Source organism: Muscardinus avellanarius (assembly GCF_963383645.1).
Source record: "Muscardinus avellanarius genome assembly, chromosome: 3".
Lineage (NCBI taxonomy): Eukaryota > Metazoa > Chordata > Mammalia > Rodentia > Gliridae > Muscardinus > Muscardinus avellanarius.
In genome coordinates, this window is record NC_137788.1 from 111065972 (window position 1) to 111082481 (window position 16510).

At 55.5% G+C, this 16510-nt stretch overlaps 1 protein-coding gene across 1 annotated transcript; it reads left to right on the top strand.

The window, feature by feature from the left end:
* Positions 1-560: 560 nt before the first annotated feature.
* Positions 561-7455, top strand: VSIG8 (V-set and immunoglobulin domain containing 8; the record flags this gene model as incomplete). Its single annotated transcript, XM_080691542.1, has 7 exons — positions 561-609; positions 3976-4151; positions 4257-4458; positions 4572-4793; positions 5457-5576; positions 5772-5967; positions 7182-7455. The coding sequence occupies 7 exons, from the start codon at positions 561-563 to the stop codon at positions 7453-7455; spliced, it is 1239 nt and encodes a 412-aa protein (XP_080547668.1).
* Between the last annotated feature and the right edge of the window lie 9055 nt (positions 7456-16510).

Here is a 16510-nt window from a genome sequence, read left to right on the forward strand (position 1 = left end):
AGGACCAGGGGCAGTGTGTCCTGGGTAAGTGTTAACTCCACAAGGGCTGGCTTCCCATTGGTCCGTCCGTCCATCCGTCCTTCCATCCCAAGCTGGGCTTCTCCTTCCTCTTTCCCCCTTCCCCCAGGGAAGGAGGCAGCAGATGAATGGTGAGGGGCGCTCCGTGGACGCTGGCAAACGAGGCGACGGTTGTCACCCCCAGGCCGTGGCCAGGAGGAAGTGGGGGTTTAACAGGTGCCTAATTACAAGTCCCGCTGGCCGCCCTGCGCCACTCTCGGGACAGGGAAGAGCTTGGTGCGGGCTGGGTAATGCCTGGGTAGGCCATCCTGTCACCCTGCTAATTAGGGTGACCGGGGCTCCTCCCCGAGGCGGGGACCGGGCCCCCTCCCTCCCGTAGAAATAACTCCGGCTGCTCCCCAGCCGCCACTCACTACACCCTCTGCCACCCCGGGCAGCGACTGGGCCCTCGGCTCCCCCTCCGTCCACCTCCACCTGCCCCTGACACCCACCAACACCCACGGGAGCCCAGCTTAGGCGGAGGAAACACCGGACCTAGAGGCATGGGAACTGGAGGAGCCCTCCACCTGCTGCTGGTGTGCCTGAGCCCAGGTACGGGGCTGCGGGCCCGAGGCCGGCCGGGCAGCCAGAGGGCAGCCAGGGCTCATGGAGCAGCTTTGGGGCACGGGGGCCTCTCCCCTGGACAGCCCGTGCCCGGAGGTGTGGGCAGTGTGAGTCCTGAGTCCCCGCTGGATATTGGCGTCTGGGAGCCGGTGGGCTCATGTGGGCGTTCAGGAGCCCTGGGGCTGTCTGTGCCGCCAACCCACAGGGGCAGGAGGCAGGTGAGCTGCAGCTCTAGTGAGGCCGAGGAGGAGCCTGGGAAGGCCCTATTTCCCCACGGGAGGAGGCCGGAGCATGGCCATTCTTTGGGACATTGCTCAAAGTGGCTCCCGGTCTGTCCCGCGGTCGGTGCGGGCTTAGGATGAAAGAGTCTGTGTGTTGAAGGATTGTGCTCTCGGCTGGGGGCCTGGGCACCCTCTCTGCCTGGTGAACTCACTGGAGACCTTGCGCCATGTGTGGGGAGCCGGCAGACCTCATGCTCGTTGGAGCCGCGTGTGTCCGTGGTTGTGTGAGCGCAGACACCGCGTGTTTACGCAGGACCTGTCCCTTCCCCTCCCCTCCCCTCTCTCTCGCCTTGGAAATTTGAGAATCCAGAAAGGATTTCCCAGTTGAGCGCAGACACTGCTATTGCGGTGACAGCTTGGGAGGTGACTGGGGATTCCTGGGGCCGATCACAGATCACAACTTTCTCCACTGTGACTCCCCGGGTGCCCTCTCCCCACCCAGATCTCTTCCCTTCTGCCCTGGTTTTCTTCCTGTCTTTCTGGGCTCCCTTTTTTCTCCGGTTCCCTGGAAGTACTTCCTCAGTGTCACAGCCTGAGACATGTGGAGAACTTCCCAGGGACAGGGAGGAGGTATAAATAAAGGCTGAAGCTCTTGGGGACAGCTGGAGAAAGGCACAGCCTCCTGGAGCATGGCGGCTTTTTCTTTCCAGCCTGGCTGGCCTTCTGAAGCCTCTTGTCCTTGGTACTCACCCTCCTGCCTGGCCGGCCTCCATCGCGTGGGGAAGAGACTCTTCCTCAGGGTGGAGCCTCTTCTTCCAGCCGCCTGCTGCCTCATCCCTAGCTGGCTTCCAGCCGCCCCAGGATCTGGCAGGTGGCACTGGATCCTTATCTCAGGAATGAGCTGGTGTTCCCTTGGCCTGAGGCTGGAGAGGCGGAGAGGCATCCAGGTCCCGTTAGAGCCTGCTCTGGGGTCTGGCTGGGTTAGGTAGGGCAGGGCTGAGGGGTGAGATCAGATCTGAGGCTGCCTTGCTGGAAGGGGCCCTGCTGGCCGGCCTCTCTGGAAAGCCAGGCTGCACCTGGCAGGCTGGGCTGCTGCAGATGTGCCTGGTCTTGAACGAAGGCGCAGGAAGCCAGAGGAGCCTGCGTGTGGTGGGCGTGTCTTTTGGGCTAATGTGAGCCTCTGTGCCAGCGAATGGGTCTGCGTTCGCACAGGTGCGGTTCCTGATGTCTGCGGGTGTAGGAAGGGGACCGCAGGGGCACACAGCTGTATTTTGAAGGCTTAAAAGAGCGTGTCTGTGTGTCACTTCATTTTGACTATGACACTGTGTGCGTGTGTGCGTGCGTGCATGCGTGTGTGTGTGTGTGTGTGTGTGTGCATATGGGCTTGTTGAGACTGGGGGCTGGAACCCCAAAGTACCTATTGACTCAAAAGAGACTGGCTGGGGATTGAGCAGGCCAGGCAGACCTAGCAGGCAGGGGAGGGCGGGCCTAGGCACCCCCTTTATCCTCCTAGGTCAAACCGGTTGGGGCTAGCGCCTGCCTTGGGCTTCAGGGTAGGGAGGGAAAGGAGCTCTGTCCTGAGCTTCCAGATCCTGGCTCCTAAGCCCCAACCTGGGCCTCCCACCTCTGACTCAGCAGCAGGAGGGGCCCATGGGAGCCAGCGTGGGAGGGGCTGTGCCTCAGCCGCACACTCACACCAGGGGTAGACACAGCAGACACGCCAGGTTCATCCTGCAGACCCGCGGTGCCAGTCCCGGGCACACGCCATCTCTCACTGTCACACATGCATGCATGTACACAGGCAGGCCACTGCCTGGCAGTGCCCAGGTCACAAGAATGCAAGCATTGTCCCCCAGGGTGCCCATATCACCAGGTGCACACTGTCACATAGCATTAGAAAGAGAGTAGCCACAGACACATACGCTCATCCTGGACTCACACTCACAGAGACCACACAGACATGCCCAGCTTCTGCTTCTTAGGCTGGGAGGGGGCCCAGAAGCCAATGTGTCCATCCTCCTGCTTCTGGGCAGGATACCTCGCTTGGGCCAGACAGGGCTCAGACACAGCCCAACTGGGGGCTTTGAGCTAGCCTGGCAAGCATTTTTTTTTTTTGTGTGTGTGGTAATGGGGATGGAACTCAGGGGCATTCTACCTCCAAGCTATACCCCCAGCCCTATTTTTTATTTTTATTGACTTATTTATTTATTTTTGCGGTACTAGGGGGTTGGAACCCAAGGGCATTCTACTTCTAAGCTATACCACCAGCCCTAGTTTTTACTCTTTATTTTTATTGACTTGTTTATTTATTTTTGTAGTACTAGGGGGTTGGAGCCCAAGGGCATTCTACCTCCAAATTACATCCCCAGCCCTAGCTTGCTTGCTTGCTTTCTTTCTTTCTTTCTTTCTTTCTTTCTTTCTTTCTTTCTTTTTTAGTGGTACTGGGGGTGGAGCCCAGAGTCTTTCTACCTCTGGGCTATACTCCCAGACCCATTTTATATTTTATTTGGAAACAGGGTCTCACTAAGTTGTTGAGAGCCTCACTAAGTAGCTGAGGCTGGCTTCGAACCTGTACGATCCTCCTGTCTCAGCTTTATTCTTTATTTTGAAACTCACTGAGTTGCAAGGGGCTTCACTAAGTAGCTGAGGCTTTCTGTGAATCTGAGATCCTCCTGTCTCAGCCTCCCGAATGCTGAGATTAGAAGCGTGTGCCACCACGCCCAGCTTCCTCAGAGCTTTTAACAGTGGCTACTTCACATGCTTACACACACACATGCACATACACACACAATCATGTAAACATACAAGCAGAAGCCCTACAGGGAAACACACATGACCCTCTTTCCAACTACAAATACCCATCAACATACCAGACACACGTGTGTAATTCACACATCCACACACGCAATAGTGTATATAAACATCCACGCATCGCAACTATGTGCGTATAAACGGTGTTCAGATGCACGCCCACACAGTCGCAGAAGATACACATGTGCCCAGAGGCATGCACAGACATCGGCGCATGAATAAACGCCCACACCATTCCTGAGCACGCAGGCGCGCTCAGCGGGCAGCCCTCCTCCCCCGGAGCTGGCTGGGACGAGGCTGACACCCGCTTTCCTTCCCCCAGCACTGCTTTCAGCCGTGCGGATCAACGGGGATGGCCAGGAGGTCCTGTACCTGGCAGAGGGTGACAATGTGAGGCTGGGCTGCCCCTACATCCTGGACCCTGAGGACTACGGTCCCAATGGGCTGGACATCGAGTGGATGCAGGTGAACTCAGACCCGTCCCATCGAGAGAACGTGGTGAGTGCTAGCATTGTCAGTACCATCTTTAACCAAGAAAACGGCGCTGAGTGGCTTGCCCAGAGCTCTTTCTGCCTCACTCCTCTGGTCCCCTCTTCTCCACAGTTCCTGAGTTACCAGGACAAGAGGATCAACCATGGTAACCTCCCACATCTGCAACAGAGGGTCCGCTTCGCAGCCTCGGACCCCAGTCAGTACGACGCCTCCATCAACCTCATGAACCTGCAGGTGTCTGACACGGCCACCTACGAGTGCAGGGTGAAGAAGACCACCATGGCCAGCCGGAAGGTCATCGTCACCGTCCAAGGTACGGCCGGCTTCCTCGGGAAGCCCCTTCCCCGGACTCAAGGTAGCTTGTCCACTTGGAGCCCAGCTCCACCTCCAGCCTGTCTCCCGGCTCACAGTTCTGTCTCCTTGCAGCCCGTCCCGCAGTGCCCATGTGTTGGACTGAAGGCCACATGGCCAGAGGCAATGATGTGGTGCTGAAGTGCTTCGCCAACGGTGGCTCCCAGCCCCTGTCCTACAGGTGGGCCAAGATCAGCGGGCACACGCACCCCTACCGCGCCGGGTCCTACCACTCCCAGCACAGCTTCCACTCTGAGCTGTCCTACCAGGAATCTTTCCACAGCTCCATGAGCCAAGGTGAGGAGTGCCGGAGCCAGCGGAGTTGGGGTGCAGAGCGGACCGGGGCTTCTGTGGCTCACCAGTGGTACCCAGTTAACCTGGCCCTGGGGGAGCCTGTTCCTCTGGGCCTGTCTCAGCAGCACCTTTGAGGGAACAAAGAGAACAAAAGCGGGGGAGGGGGGCAGTTAACAGCAGTATGGTGGTTCAGAGATAGTTTTGCCTGGGCTCGCCTCCTGGCTGGGACACACTGACCTGGCCGTAGGTCTCAAGCAAGTGGCTTAAACTCTTCCCCATGGAAAGAAAGTACTAATATCTACCTTTCAAGGGGTATGTGAGGGTTAAGTCCTAGCATGTACTGAAGAATACCCATGAGTTAGAAGGGACCCTAGAGCTCCTCTGTCTGCACTGTACAAACGAGGAGACTGAGGCCCGGAGAGGGGGCGTATCTCCCTACGCCACACGGCGACTGACTGGTGTCTCAGTCCTGTTGCTGGAAGAGGGGTCTTTCCTGGACTCGCCTTAGCAGGGAAAGGGGTGACCCACCTGTAGAGTAGACAGGTGCGTGTATGCGCATGCCTCCCCCTTGGCTAGTGAGGGGCTGAGAGTTTGGGGGAGGGGAGCCCTAAAATTGGGCTTCTCTGCCTCAACACAACCCCCTCTACCCCCGCCCCCCAACTTCAGGCTTAAACAACGGGGACCTGGTGCTGAAGGGCATCTCAGGAGAGGATAACGGGCTGTATCAGTGCACCGTGGCCAACCATGTGGGCTACAGCGTCTGTGTGGTGGAGGTGAAGGTCTCAGGTAGGTGCTTGGGCTCCCGAGGGCCCCCTGGCTGGAGGGTCGGGAGAAGCGAGCACCCAGAGGGGGAATTCGCATCTCTCCATTCTTCCCTTGCTAGGTATGGGGTGCTGGAGACCGGCTGGGTGGCCCCCCTGGGGTAAGCCGGGCGCCTGCAGGGTGGCCGCCGGCCTGACCCAGCCCCGCCTCTCTCCACAGACTCCCAGCGTGTGGGCATGATCATCGGCGCCGTGCTGGGCTCCCTGCTCATGCTGGCCTGCCTGGCCGTGGGCATCTGGGGGCTCGTCTGCTGCTGCTGCGGGGGCTCCGGGGCTGGTGCCCGCGGGGCCTTCGGCTACGGCAACGGCGGCGGGGTCGGCGGCGGGGCCTGCGGCGACTTGGCTAGCGAGATCAGGTAACACCTGACGCATGCTGCATGCTGCCCAGCGGCAGGGGACCGGCGCCCCGCTCCCTGCACCCTGCCTGCCGCCGGCCGGTGGGGACCCCCACCCCAAACCTGCCTGAACCTGCCGCCGCCACCGAGGGCTGGGACCGCAGCATGTCCACCCGCCACTGGCCGCATGGCTTTCCTGTCCTCCCCCCAGCCTGACTTCTGCTTCCCTGCCCTCCTGTCCACACCCCTCTGTCTGTCTCGTCTAGACTGTAAGCTCCTGGAGGGCAGGGCCTACGGTTATTTTGGTTATTTTTCTGTCTCTCTTTTTCGTTTCCTTTGTGTTGTGCCGGGGAGAACTCTGACATGCTCAATTTTCAGAAGAGTTAACAATAAGAATAGTGCTGATAACTTATAAGCAAAATATGTAGAAATAAAAATAGAACAAGACTAGCATTGCTAATGATTGATCTGCCTTGGGGGCTGCGGGGAAAGACGATAAGACGGGTGGGGCAGGAGAGGAGGAGAGAGAGAGGTCAGGATCGGGGAGGGAGAGGGCAGGGCTCCTGGATAAGCCGGGCGTGGTGGCACAGGTTTGTAATCCCAGCATTCGGGAGGCTGAGACTGGAGGATCATGGTTTGCGGACAGGCTCAGCTACTAAGTGAGGCCCTCTGCAACTGAGACCCTGTTTGGAAAATAGAAAGATTTTTTTAAAAGGGCTGAGGATGTCGATCAGAGGTAGACTGCCCCTGGGCTCCATCTTTTGTACCTCAATTAAAAAAAAAAAGGCCTGGATAGGTAATTCCAGCATTTCATTTTGGAGGTTGAGACAGGAGGATGGCTGTCCAGTTACTTAGTGAGGCCCTTTGCAACTCAGTGAGACCCTGTTTCCAAATAAAGAATAAAAACTAGGGCTGGGGGTGTAGCTTGGAGGTAGAATGTCCCTGGGTCCATCCCCAGCACCAAAATAAATAAATAAATAAATAAATAAATAAATAAATAAATAAATAAATAAATAAGATGGGGTTGCCTGGACACGCATGGCCAGGCCCCGTGCAGATGCTATTCCCGGCGGCTCCAGGGATCTTGGCAGGTGCGGGAAGGACAGTGCGTCAGGCGGAGGGGCAGGCCAGGTGCAGGGGCGGGAGATGCAGGATGCCAGGAGCCCCAGCTCTGCCAGGCCGTGCCACGCCGCGCCGCGGAGGAGCCCGCTCACCGCCGCCTGTTGTTTCCACAGAGAGGACGCCGTGGCGCCCGGGTGCAAGGCCAGCGGGCGCGGCAGCCGCGTCTCCCACCTCCTGGGGTACCCCTCGCAGAACGTCAGCCGCTCCCTGCGCCGCAAGTACGCGCCCCCGCCCTGCGGCGGCCCCGAGGACGTGGCTCTGGCGCCTTGCACCGCCGCCTGCGAAGCGGGGCCCTCCCCGGTCTACGTGAAGGTCAAGAGCGCAGAGCCCGCAGACTGCGCGCAGACCAAGAGCGCGCAGCTGGCCAAGGACGGGCTGCTGGTGTGAGCGCCGGGCTCTCGGCCTGCAGCTGGGGGCACCGTCGGGCCGGCGCAGACCTGCTCCCCCAGACCGCCCCAGCGGCTGGGGTGGGGGCTGAGCAATTACCCCCTTGGAAATACCTAGGGAGGCAGAGCCCCCTGCCCCAAAATGACAGGAGGCGGGGAAGGAGAGAGGAGAGGCATCATGTCGTCCCGAGCACCCCCAGCCCGCACCCCAATGGCTCTAAGGCTCAATGGCTCTAAGGGTGCGCAGGGGGCGAGGGAGGGAGGAGGAAGCAAGGTGGGTATCCCAGAGAGCAGCAGAGGCGCTGGTCTGGTGTCCCCAGCCCGGGCAGAGGGCCCGCCCGGTGGGAGGGTGGGTGGGGGCCTGGACTGATGGTTCTGTGTGTGAGACCCGAGCCCCCTCCCAGGCGACAGTGTTAGCACAATTAAAGAAGCTTTGAGACTAGGTGGCTGTCCAGTGTCCTCCGCGGAGGGGCAGAGGGCAAGCCCGTGCCCTAGCCTGCAGCGTCGCCCCTCTGGCTCTTAGAGGGGAAGTCCAATTTATTTATTTATTTTTGTAGTACCGGGGATGGAACTCAGGGGCCCTCTGCCTCCAGGCTACACCCTCCCAGACTATTTTATATAGTTTATTTGGAAACAGGGTCTCGCTAAGTTGCTCAGAGCCTCGCTAAGTAGCTGAGGCTGGCTTCGAACCTGCGCCACCCTCCCGTCTCAGCCTCCCAAGTAATGGGATGACGAGGGTGCGCCACAGCGCCTGGGTGGGAAGTCCAGTTTAGAAGGAGCCATCTAGCGCTATTTCTTCACAGTTCGGCTGGGGAAAACTGAGGTCCCTTGGGCTGGACTTTAAACCCAGAGCCCTGCGTTTTCTTTTCCTTCTAACATAGATTCCAAAACCTTTTGGTTTACTGCCCTCATCTCAGGGGGAAAAAAAAGTATACGGTGCTCCCCTGGGTGCTTCTACGGATCCCTTATTTTTATGCCATGCCCCCAAATCGCACCCCAAGCTACTATCACCCCTTGGGTGGTTCCAGTGTCTGACTGCCCCAGGGGCGGATTTGGGAATCTGCGAAGGTCAGAAGAGGAAGACTGTCAGAGACCACCGTAAATGTCCCCTGGCTGTTAGTTCTCTGCTTGTACCTGTCTCCTCCTTCACTGACCTAATGCTCACTTCTTCACCTCTCCCAGTGCACCCCAACTTTCCCCACAGCCACGAGGGGCCAGAATCATGCTCTGTGGGTTAGGAAAACATCACTTCAAGGCCATCAAGCCTAGCCCTTCTTTTGATGGGAAGGGGTTAGATGTACTAAGCACCGCCAAGTGCCAAGTGCTTTTTAAAATTTTGGTGTTGGGGATGGAACCCAGGGGCATCCTACCTCCGAGCAACGCCCCCAGCCCCATTTCTTATTCTTCATTTTGAAATAGGGTCTCACTGAGTTGCAAAGGGCCTTACTAAATAGCTGAGGCTGTCCGGGACTGCGATCCTCCTGTCTCAGCCTCCCAAGTGCTGGGATTACAAGCCTGCACCACCACGCCCGGCTGTGCCAAGCGCTTTAAAGTATTTTGTGTTATTTAACCCCTCAACTTAGTCCCGTGAGGCTGTGCATGACCCCCATTATATGGATAAAGAAACTGAGGCTGGGGGTATCGGTAGCTCAGCTAAGGCAACAGGGAAATAATTCAGGATTTGATCTGGGGACATTCGAGACCCCAGGGTATTGGGCCGCTTCCATAGCATTCCCGATTAAAGATACTCTGGCCTTTTCTATCTCTGCTCGCCAGCATTTAAAAGACCATTTCTGTTCTTGGAACCCATACAGCCTTTATCCCTGGGTCCACATCTACTCTCAGGAGCCTCAGAGCATCATATTTCCAGTTTGGCTGCCACTGGCAGCTCCGTGGTAGTCCTCAACACAGCCCAGTGTAAGAGGCTCACAGCTGGACGCCTGTCTGGCTCTGGGCTAGGGGCCTCAGGAACAAAGACTGTAGATCCTCCTCTCCACGGGGGCTGCTTTGTGAGAGCCTGGACTCTATTTTCTGTGTCTTCCCTTGAGGTGAAGCTGGGCTTCCGAATTCTTCTCCACTCTACTCTGGGGCCACATGAAGTGGGCCTCAGTGTGTCTGGGTTTCAAAAGCCCTGAAAACCCGCCTGGTCCTACCTAATTTGGAAATGCTTGAGGTAGCTTGGACACTGGCACAGGAGTCCTGAGGTTGTTAGCTCTGCCTGTAAAAATGAGAGACAACAAGAGACAAAGGGAACCAGGGACAGCTGACCTGGGGTGGGCAAGGACTCCGGAACCCTGGGCGGTCAGGTGTGTGAGCACCTCTCAGCTGACTTAACTCCAGATGGAGCTAGAGCACTCGCAGGGCTCTCTCCTGGCACAGAGCACTGCCCTGCGGCAGGGGCAGCCGAAGCTGATGGGGAAGGGCGCTCCCAGTGTGCGGAGCCCCCGCCCAGCCCAGCCTCCTGCAAGGTGCCTGGGGAGGAGGCAGCCAGCTGGTGCATGGGAGGTGTTGAGTGACATCGTCTTCCCTTTTCTGGGAGCCTGGGAGCCATGCTCAGACTCACCCTTCATCTGAAGGGTGGGGACTTTGAGGCTCTGGCAAGAAGAGTCCATTAAAAGCAGCGAGAGAGATTGAGAGGCTCTGGAAACAGCTTCCTGTCGAGTGACTCAAGCCGGAAGCCGGGAAGTCCCAGTCCTAGGCGGAGACAGCAGCCAGCCCCATGCTCACGGGGACTTGTCGCAGGGATACCTGGGTCCCTCTTGTTCCTCACTCCTGCCTGCAACCTTGTTGGAGGACATTTGTGGTGACACACTAGGCAGTGGCTTTGGGAGTGGGTGGGCCAGTGCCCTTGGCTTGCAGCCTTGCTTGCGTTCTGGGATGTACACTTGCCTGCCGTGCTTGATTTCAAGCTGTCAACGTGATGGTTACCGACATCGAGGTGGGAAGAGTGTTCCATAGTGCGCCATTGTGGGGCATCGCCACCACTGTAGATGTAACAGAAAGCTTGGGCATGGGGGCACACTTGCTTGTAACCCCAGCTTGTAACTTGCTTGGGAGGCTGAGACGGGAGAATCTCAGGTTCAAGGCCAGCCACAGCAACTTAGTGAGGCCCTCTGCAACTTAATGAGATCCTGTTGAAAAATTAATACGTATATATAGCCAGGTGTGGTGGCGCACGCTTGTAATCCCAGCATTCGGGAGGCTGAGACAGGAGGATCGTGGTTCGTGGCCAGCCTCAGCTACTTAGGCCCTCCGCAACTTAGTGAGACCCTGTTTCAAAATAAAGAATAAAAAATAGGGCTGGGGGTGTAGCTCAGAGGATGAATGCCCCTGGGTTCCATCCCCAAACCTGCAATATATATATATAACTAGGGGTGTAGCTCAGGGGTAGAATGTACCTGGATTCAACCCCCAGTATCAATCAATAAATAAGATATAGCAGAAGTAAATTGCATCAGTAGCTTATATAATAGAGACTACAGTAAAATAGCCAAGAAGTGATGAGTTTTCAGCACTTATCCACTTTGTTTTAATATAACTTATTTCATGGTGAGCCTATGCAATTTGCCTTTAAGTAATGACCGCCCATAACTACCAGCTTGCACAATTTAAAAGTGGGCCGTGTCAGCAGGTGTTAGTCAGCTTTACATCGCGGCGACCAAATACTTGCGTTAATGGACTTCAAAAGAGGAAAGGTTTATTGGGGCTAATGGCTTCAGGGTTTCGGTTCATGGGCCTGTGTTCATGGGCACAGCATGGAGGAAGCTACCCAGGAAGATGAGGCGGCCTCTGGGAAGCAAAGAGAAAAAGGAAGAGGTGGGGGCGCTTCTGGGGCGCTCCCCCAATGACCTAACTGCCTCCCCCAAGCTCCCAGGAGCACCGGACCTTCAGCTCTTAGCCTGGGGGCTCTTAGTCACACCCTAGCACCAGGCCGGCAGGAGCCTGCGTACCAGATCTATATATATAGTTATATCTATATCTATATCTATATCTATCTATCTATCTATCTATCTATCTATCTATATAGAAATAGATGTAGATATAACTATTACCATTCATACTACACACTATATTTCAAGTACCCTAAGCCCAAACTGTGATGACTGGGGCAGGGGTCTGAGAGTTTTATTCTGTGGCACTAGGGTTTGAACCCAGGAGCATCCTACCTCTGAGATACACCCCCCACCCAGCCCAATTTTATTTTTAGTTTGAAACAGGGTCTCACTACTTGCTGAGGCTATTCTTGTATCTGTGATCCTCCTGTCTCAGCCTCCCAAGTCCTGGGATCACAAGCGTACGCCATCACACCCAGCTTATTTTTGTTTTTGGAAGTGTTGAGAAATGGGGTGTGTGGGGAAGTACCCGATCATTGTCTTTCCAGAGCAACAGAGCTGCTCAGCTTCTCTGGATCAGAACTTAAGCCCTGTTCCCGAGCTGCCCCAGAAGTCTCCTCCTGGCCGCTCCCCTGATTGATGGGAGGCCTGGGAAACTCCGCTGGGCTGGCGTTTACATTCCTGACGGTCCAGCCCATCCGGGAGCCCTGTGGAAACGACCTGCGTTGCATTGTACATGGATTGGGAATAATATGCTGTGGGGAAGCAGAACCGGGAGCGGCTGCTTCGGGAAGTCTGGCGGAGCTTGGGCATGGGCGCTGTGCCCAGGGGTGGGGACTGGGCAGGATGTCCCTCTGCGGCCTCTGTGGCCAGTGCCCTCGGCAGCCTTCTTGGCCACGACTTAGGGGGATAGGTGGGATGGGACACTGAGCAGGGGGCAGAGACTGAGCCCTGGACCAAGGCCGGAAGTGGAGCAGAGGGGCGTGGCCATGTGCTGAGCCCCTTTGCAGAGGCCAAGTGAGACGGTGATGGAGCCTGTCCGTGGCATGCAAAACCAAGAAGGAAGGCGGAGGAAAAACTGCAGTCTATTCTTGTGAGTTAGCTGTGTTCACCTACGCAAAGGAACTTCGGTTTTGGAGTCAGACAGACCCAGATATATATATATATATATATATATATATATATATATATATATATATATATATTCAGTACTGGGGCGCTCTACCACTCAGCTAAAACCCAGCCCTTTTTCTTTATTTATATATATGTGTGTTTTATGGTACTGGAGATGGAATCTCGGGGCATTCTACCTCCGAGCTATACCCCCAGCCCGATTTTTTATTCCTTATTTTGATAGAAGGTTTCACTGAGTTGCAAAGGGCCTCAGTAAGTAGTAGCTGAGGCTGGCTGCAAACTGCCATCCTCCTGTCTCAGCTTCCTGAACACTGGGATTACAAGTGCCCTTTTTTACTTTATTTTATTTATTTTTATTCTTTTACAGTACTGGGGATGGGACCCAGGGGCATTCTACCTCTGAGTGACACCCCCAGCCCAATTTTTTGTTCTTTATTTTGAAACAGGGTCTCACTGAGTTGCAAAGGACCTCACTAAGTAGCTGAGGCTGTCTGAGAACCACGATCCTCCTGTCTCAGCCTCCCAAATGCTGGGATTACAAGCGTGTGCCACCACGCCTGGCTTATTCTTTCTTTTGAAACAGGGTCCTACTGAGTTGCAAAGGGCCTCACTAAGTAGCTGAGGGTGGCTGCGAACTGCGATCCTGCTGTCTCAGCCTCCCAAATGCTGGGATTACAAGCACCCTTTTTATTTTTGAGGTAGGGTCTTCCTAAGTAGCCCGCCATCATCCTGCTTCAGCCTCCTGAGTCATGGGGATGACAGGTGTGTGTCACCACTCCTGGCCTTCGTAATTATATATTAAGTTCCCAAAGCCTTGGTCTCTTCATCTGTGAAGTGCAATAGTTATTTAGGGTTATTTTATGGTTAATAAAGATTATTTTACATTTGGGAGGCTGAGGCAGCAGGATCGCAGTTCGCAGCCACCCTCAGCTACTTAGTGAGGCCCTTTGCAATTCAGTGAAACCCTGTTTCAAAAGAAAGAATAAGCCAAGCGTGGTGGCGCACGCTTGTAATCCCAGCATTCGGGAGGCTGAGACGGGAGGATTGCGGTTCGCAGACAGCCTCAGCTACTTAGTGAGGCCCCCTGCAACTCAGTGAGACTCTGTTTCAAAATAAAGAATAAAAAATTGGGCTGGGGGTGTAGTTCAGAGGTAGAATGCTCCTGGGTTCAATCCCCAGACCTGAAAAAAAAAAAAAAAGATGATTTTAGGTGATGTGTATATTACCTAGCCTGGTCATAATAGGGCTCAGCAAATGGGTGACCCCTGGCCCTCCACGTCCCTAGAAAGTAATTCCATGTCCCACCAGAGGGCAGGCCTGGAGGCAGAGCTGTGGCCACCCGGGGAGGGAGAGGAGGCAGAGGCACCATGGAGCGCCACAGGACCCAGGACACTGAGCCTGGAGGCGGCTCCCCGTCTGGGCACAGAGGCACAGGGGCCAGCAAGGAGCAGACACTGAAACAGGAGAGCCGGAACCAGCCGATGCGGCCTGCCGTTCACGTGCGGGGATTAATACTGACGGCAATCCTCCTCCGTAACAGGGACTCTAATAATGTCAGGAAGCCCCTGAAATACCAGCTCCGCGGGGGCCTGGAGGAGCTGCCTCCCTGGACCCCCTGGACCGGGTGTGTTCTGTGTCCTCCCATCCGTCGGCTCCTAGCTCCAGGCACTCGGCCGTAGCTGGTGGTCTCGGGACCCTGGCGCCCGCTGCAGTGCCCTCTGCAGCGCCTGCCGTGAGAGCCCCTCCTGAAGGCTCCCCAGGTAATGGTGGCTCAGCCTCTTCTCTTGTGCCGCTGGGTGGCCAGAGTCAGGGCTGAAGACTTGGCATCTTTGTGTCCATGATGTGTTCAAAGTTGTTTTGGCTTCCAGAAGCAAGGTCCGGTGGATAAACATCTCGTGATGCGGGCAAGCCAGCCCTGCAGGTAGCTCCAATTTTCGTATCCCAGACAAGTCCCCACAGGACTGATCTGGAGATACGGCTGGTGAAAGCGCACCTGGCCAGGCTCATCCGTGCCTGCTGTGCCAGGCTTCTAGCTATGCAGACCTCAGCCCTTGGCCTCGCTCAGTTTGTCTTCAAAGAGAAGCTGCTCTTCTTAAACTCGTCCTAAAGTTTCTTTTTGTTTTTATCTTATTTTATTAATTAATTAATTAATTTATTTACTAATTAATTTACTTTTTTGTGGTGCTGGGGATTGAACCCAGGGGCATTCTACCTTGGAGCTATACCCCAGCCCGGTTATTTATTTATTTAGTTAGTTAGTTTTTGGTACTGGGGATGGAATCCAGGGGCATTCTACCTCTGAGCTACACCTCCAGCTCTATTTTTTTATTCTTTATTTTGTAACAGGGTCCCACTGAGTTGCAAAAGGGCCTCACTAAGTAGTAGAAGCTGTCTGCGAACTGTGATCCTTCTGCCTCAGCCTCCCAAATGCTGGGTTTACAAGCGTGCGCCACCACACCTGGCTTACTCTTTATTTTTGAAACAGGGTCTCACTGAGTTGCAGAGGGCCTCACTAAGTAGCTGAAGCTGGCTGTGAACCGGGGTCCTCCTGTCTCAGCCTCCCGAGTACAGGGATTCCAAGCTGCGCCACCGCTCCAGGCTTATTTCTCACTTTTCACCTTTATATTTGCGAGTTGGTTTTGGGGACAGGAAGCTGGACCTGCTATACTGGATCCCCGGCGCTGGGCCTCTGGTCTGGGAGAATGTCTGGGAAAATGGCCACAGTTTTCCCAGAGTGGAGGAGGGACCTTCCCGGCAGAGCGCGTGTGGGATTTCTTTCAATACTTTGAGAATCAACTCAGTCTTGGGTCCTTGGGCCGCCTCCTGGCCCCACACTACCTTGGGACTCGCCTCTGGTCAGTCCCTCGGGCCATCCCCTTAGCCTGCCCCGCACTTTTTCCGGCCTTTCTCCAGCCCCAGCTCCCACCATGCCTCAGCCCCTCGTCCAAGGTGGTTTTCATTGCCTGTAAGGGTTTCCTACCTCCCTCCGGGTCCTCTTTCCTGGCCTATCTCCAGCCAGAGAGCGGACTGGCCACGTGACCATTATCCTGTCGTTTCCCCAGCTCCCAGGCAAGGGAGAGGGTGTGTGCTTCGTCACCTTTGGATGATATCACTTGGAATGTGCTGCTATCTCTACATCAGCCTAGGCTTCCCCCAGGAACGGGCCTGCGTTTCCTCCTTCCTCCATATCTACTTCCTTGAGAGCTCAGACTCTGCCTCTCTTAGCTGCTGAAAAAAAGAAACCTTAGTGTGATGGGTAAACTTTGTAACTGGAGCCTCTGCCCTCAACATGGGGTGCAGACAATCGCCAATGCTTGCGATTGCTTTGGGGACGGAGGCAGTTAAAATCACACAGATGATTCTCACGGGTACGTGTGAAGCTGGGCGCAGTGGTGCGTGCCTGAAACCCCAGTGCTTGGGAGTCTGAGACGGGAGGATTGCAGGTTGAAGGCCAGTCTCAGCAACCTAGCAAAATCCTGTTTCAAAATTAATAATAATAATAATAATGATGATAATAATAATAATGATAATAAAAGGGCTGGGGTGTAGCTTGGAGGTAGAATGCCACTAAATTCAATCCCCAGTACCAAAGGGAGAAAAAAGATGCATATAAAACTTGCCCTCCCAGAGAGGTCCATGAATGGAGACGCAGAGGCAGGCAGGCCCTTGGGAGACAGTCTCCAAGGATGCTCGGGGCCTCCCCAGACAAGCCCAGGTCATGGTGCCCCTGCCTCTTTAACTAACAGACTCTTCAGACTCGCTCCTGCCCAGCACGCCGCAGGCTTCTCATCCCCGGTGTGCTCAGGACTTGAGGAAGTCTCATGTGTGTGATCACTGCTATTAAAAGATTGAGCAAGGGATCCTTGGTTCCGAGCCTACCCTGCTATTATGACTGCTGCCGGGTGCAGTCTGACTCCTTCCTTGCAGTGAACGTCCACCTTTCCAGGAATGGAACACACAGTCTGAGAAAGTGAGGGGCGGGGGCAAGGGCCAGCCTCCCGCCCGGCGTGTGTGGACGCCAGAATGCCCAGACTTCTGCACCCAGCCCAGACCTCGCTCGTATATGCCGCACGTTGAACGTTGCACACC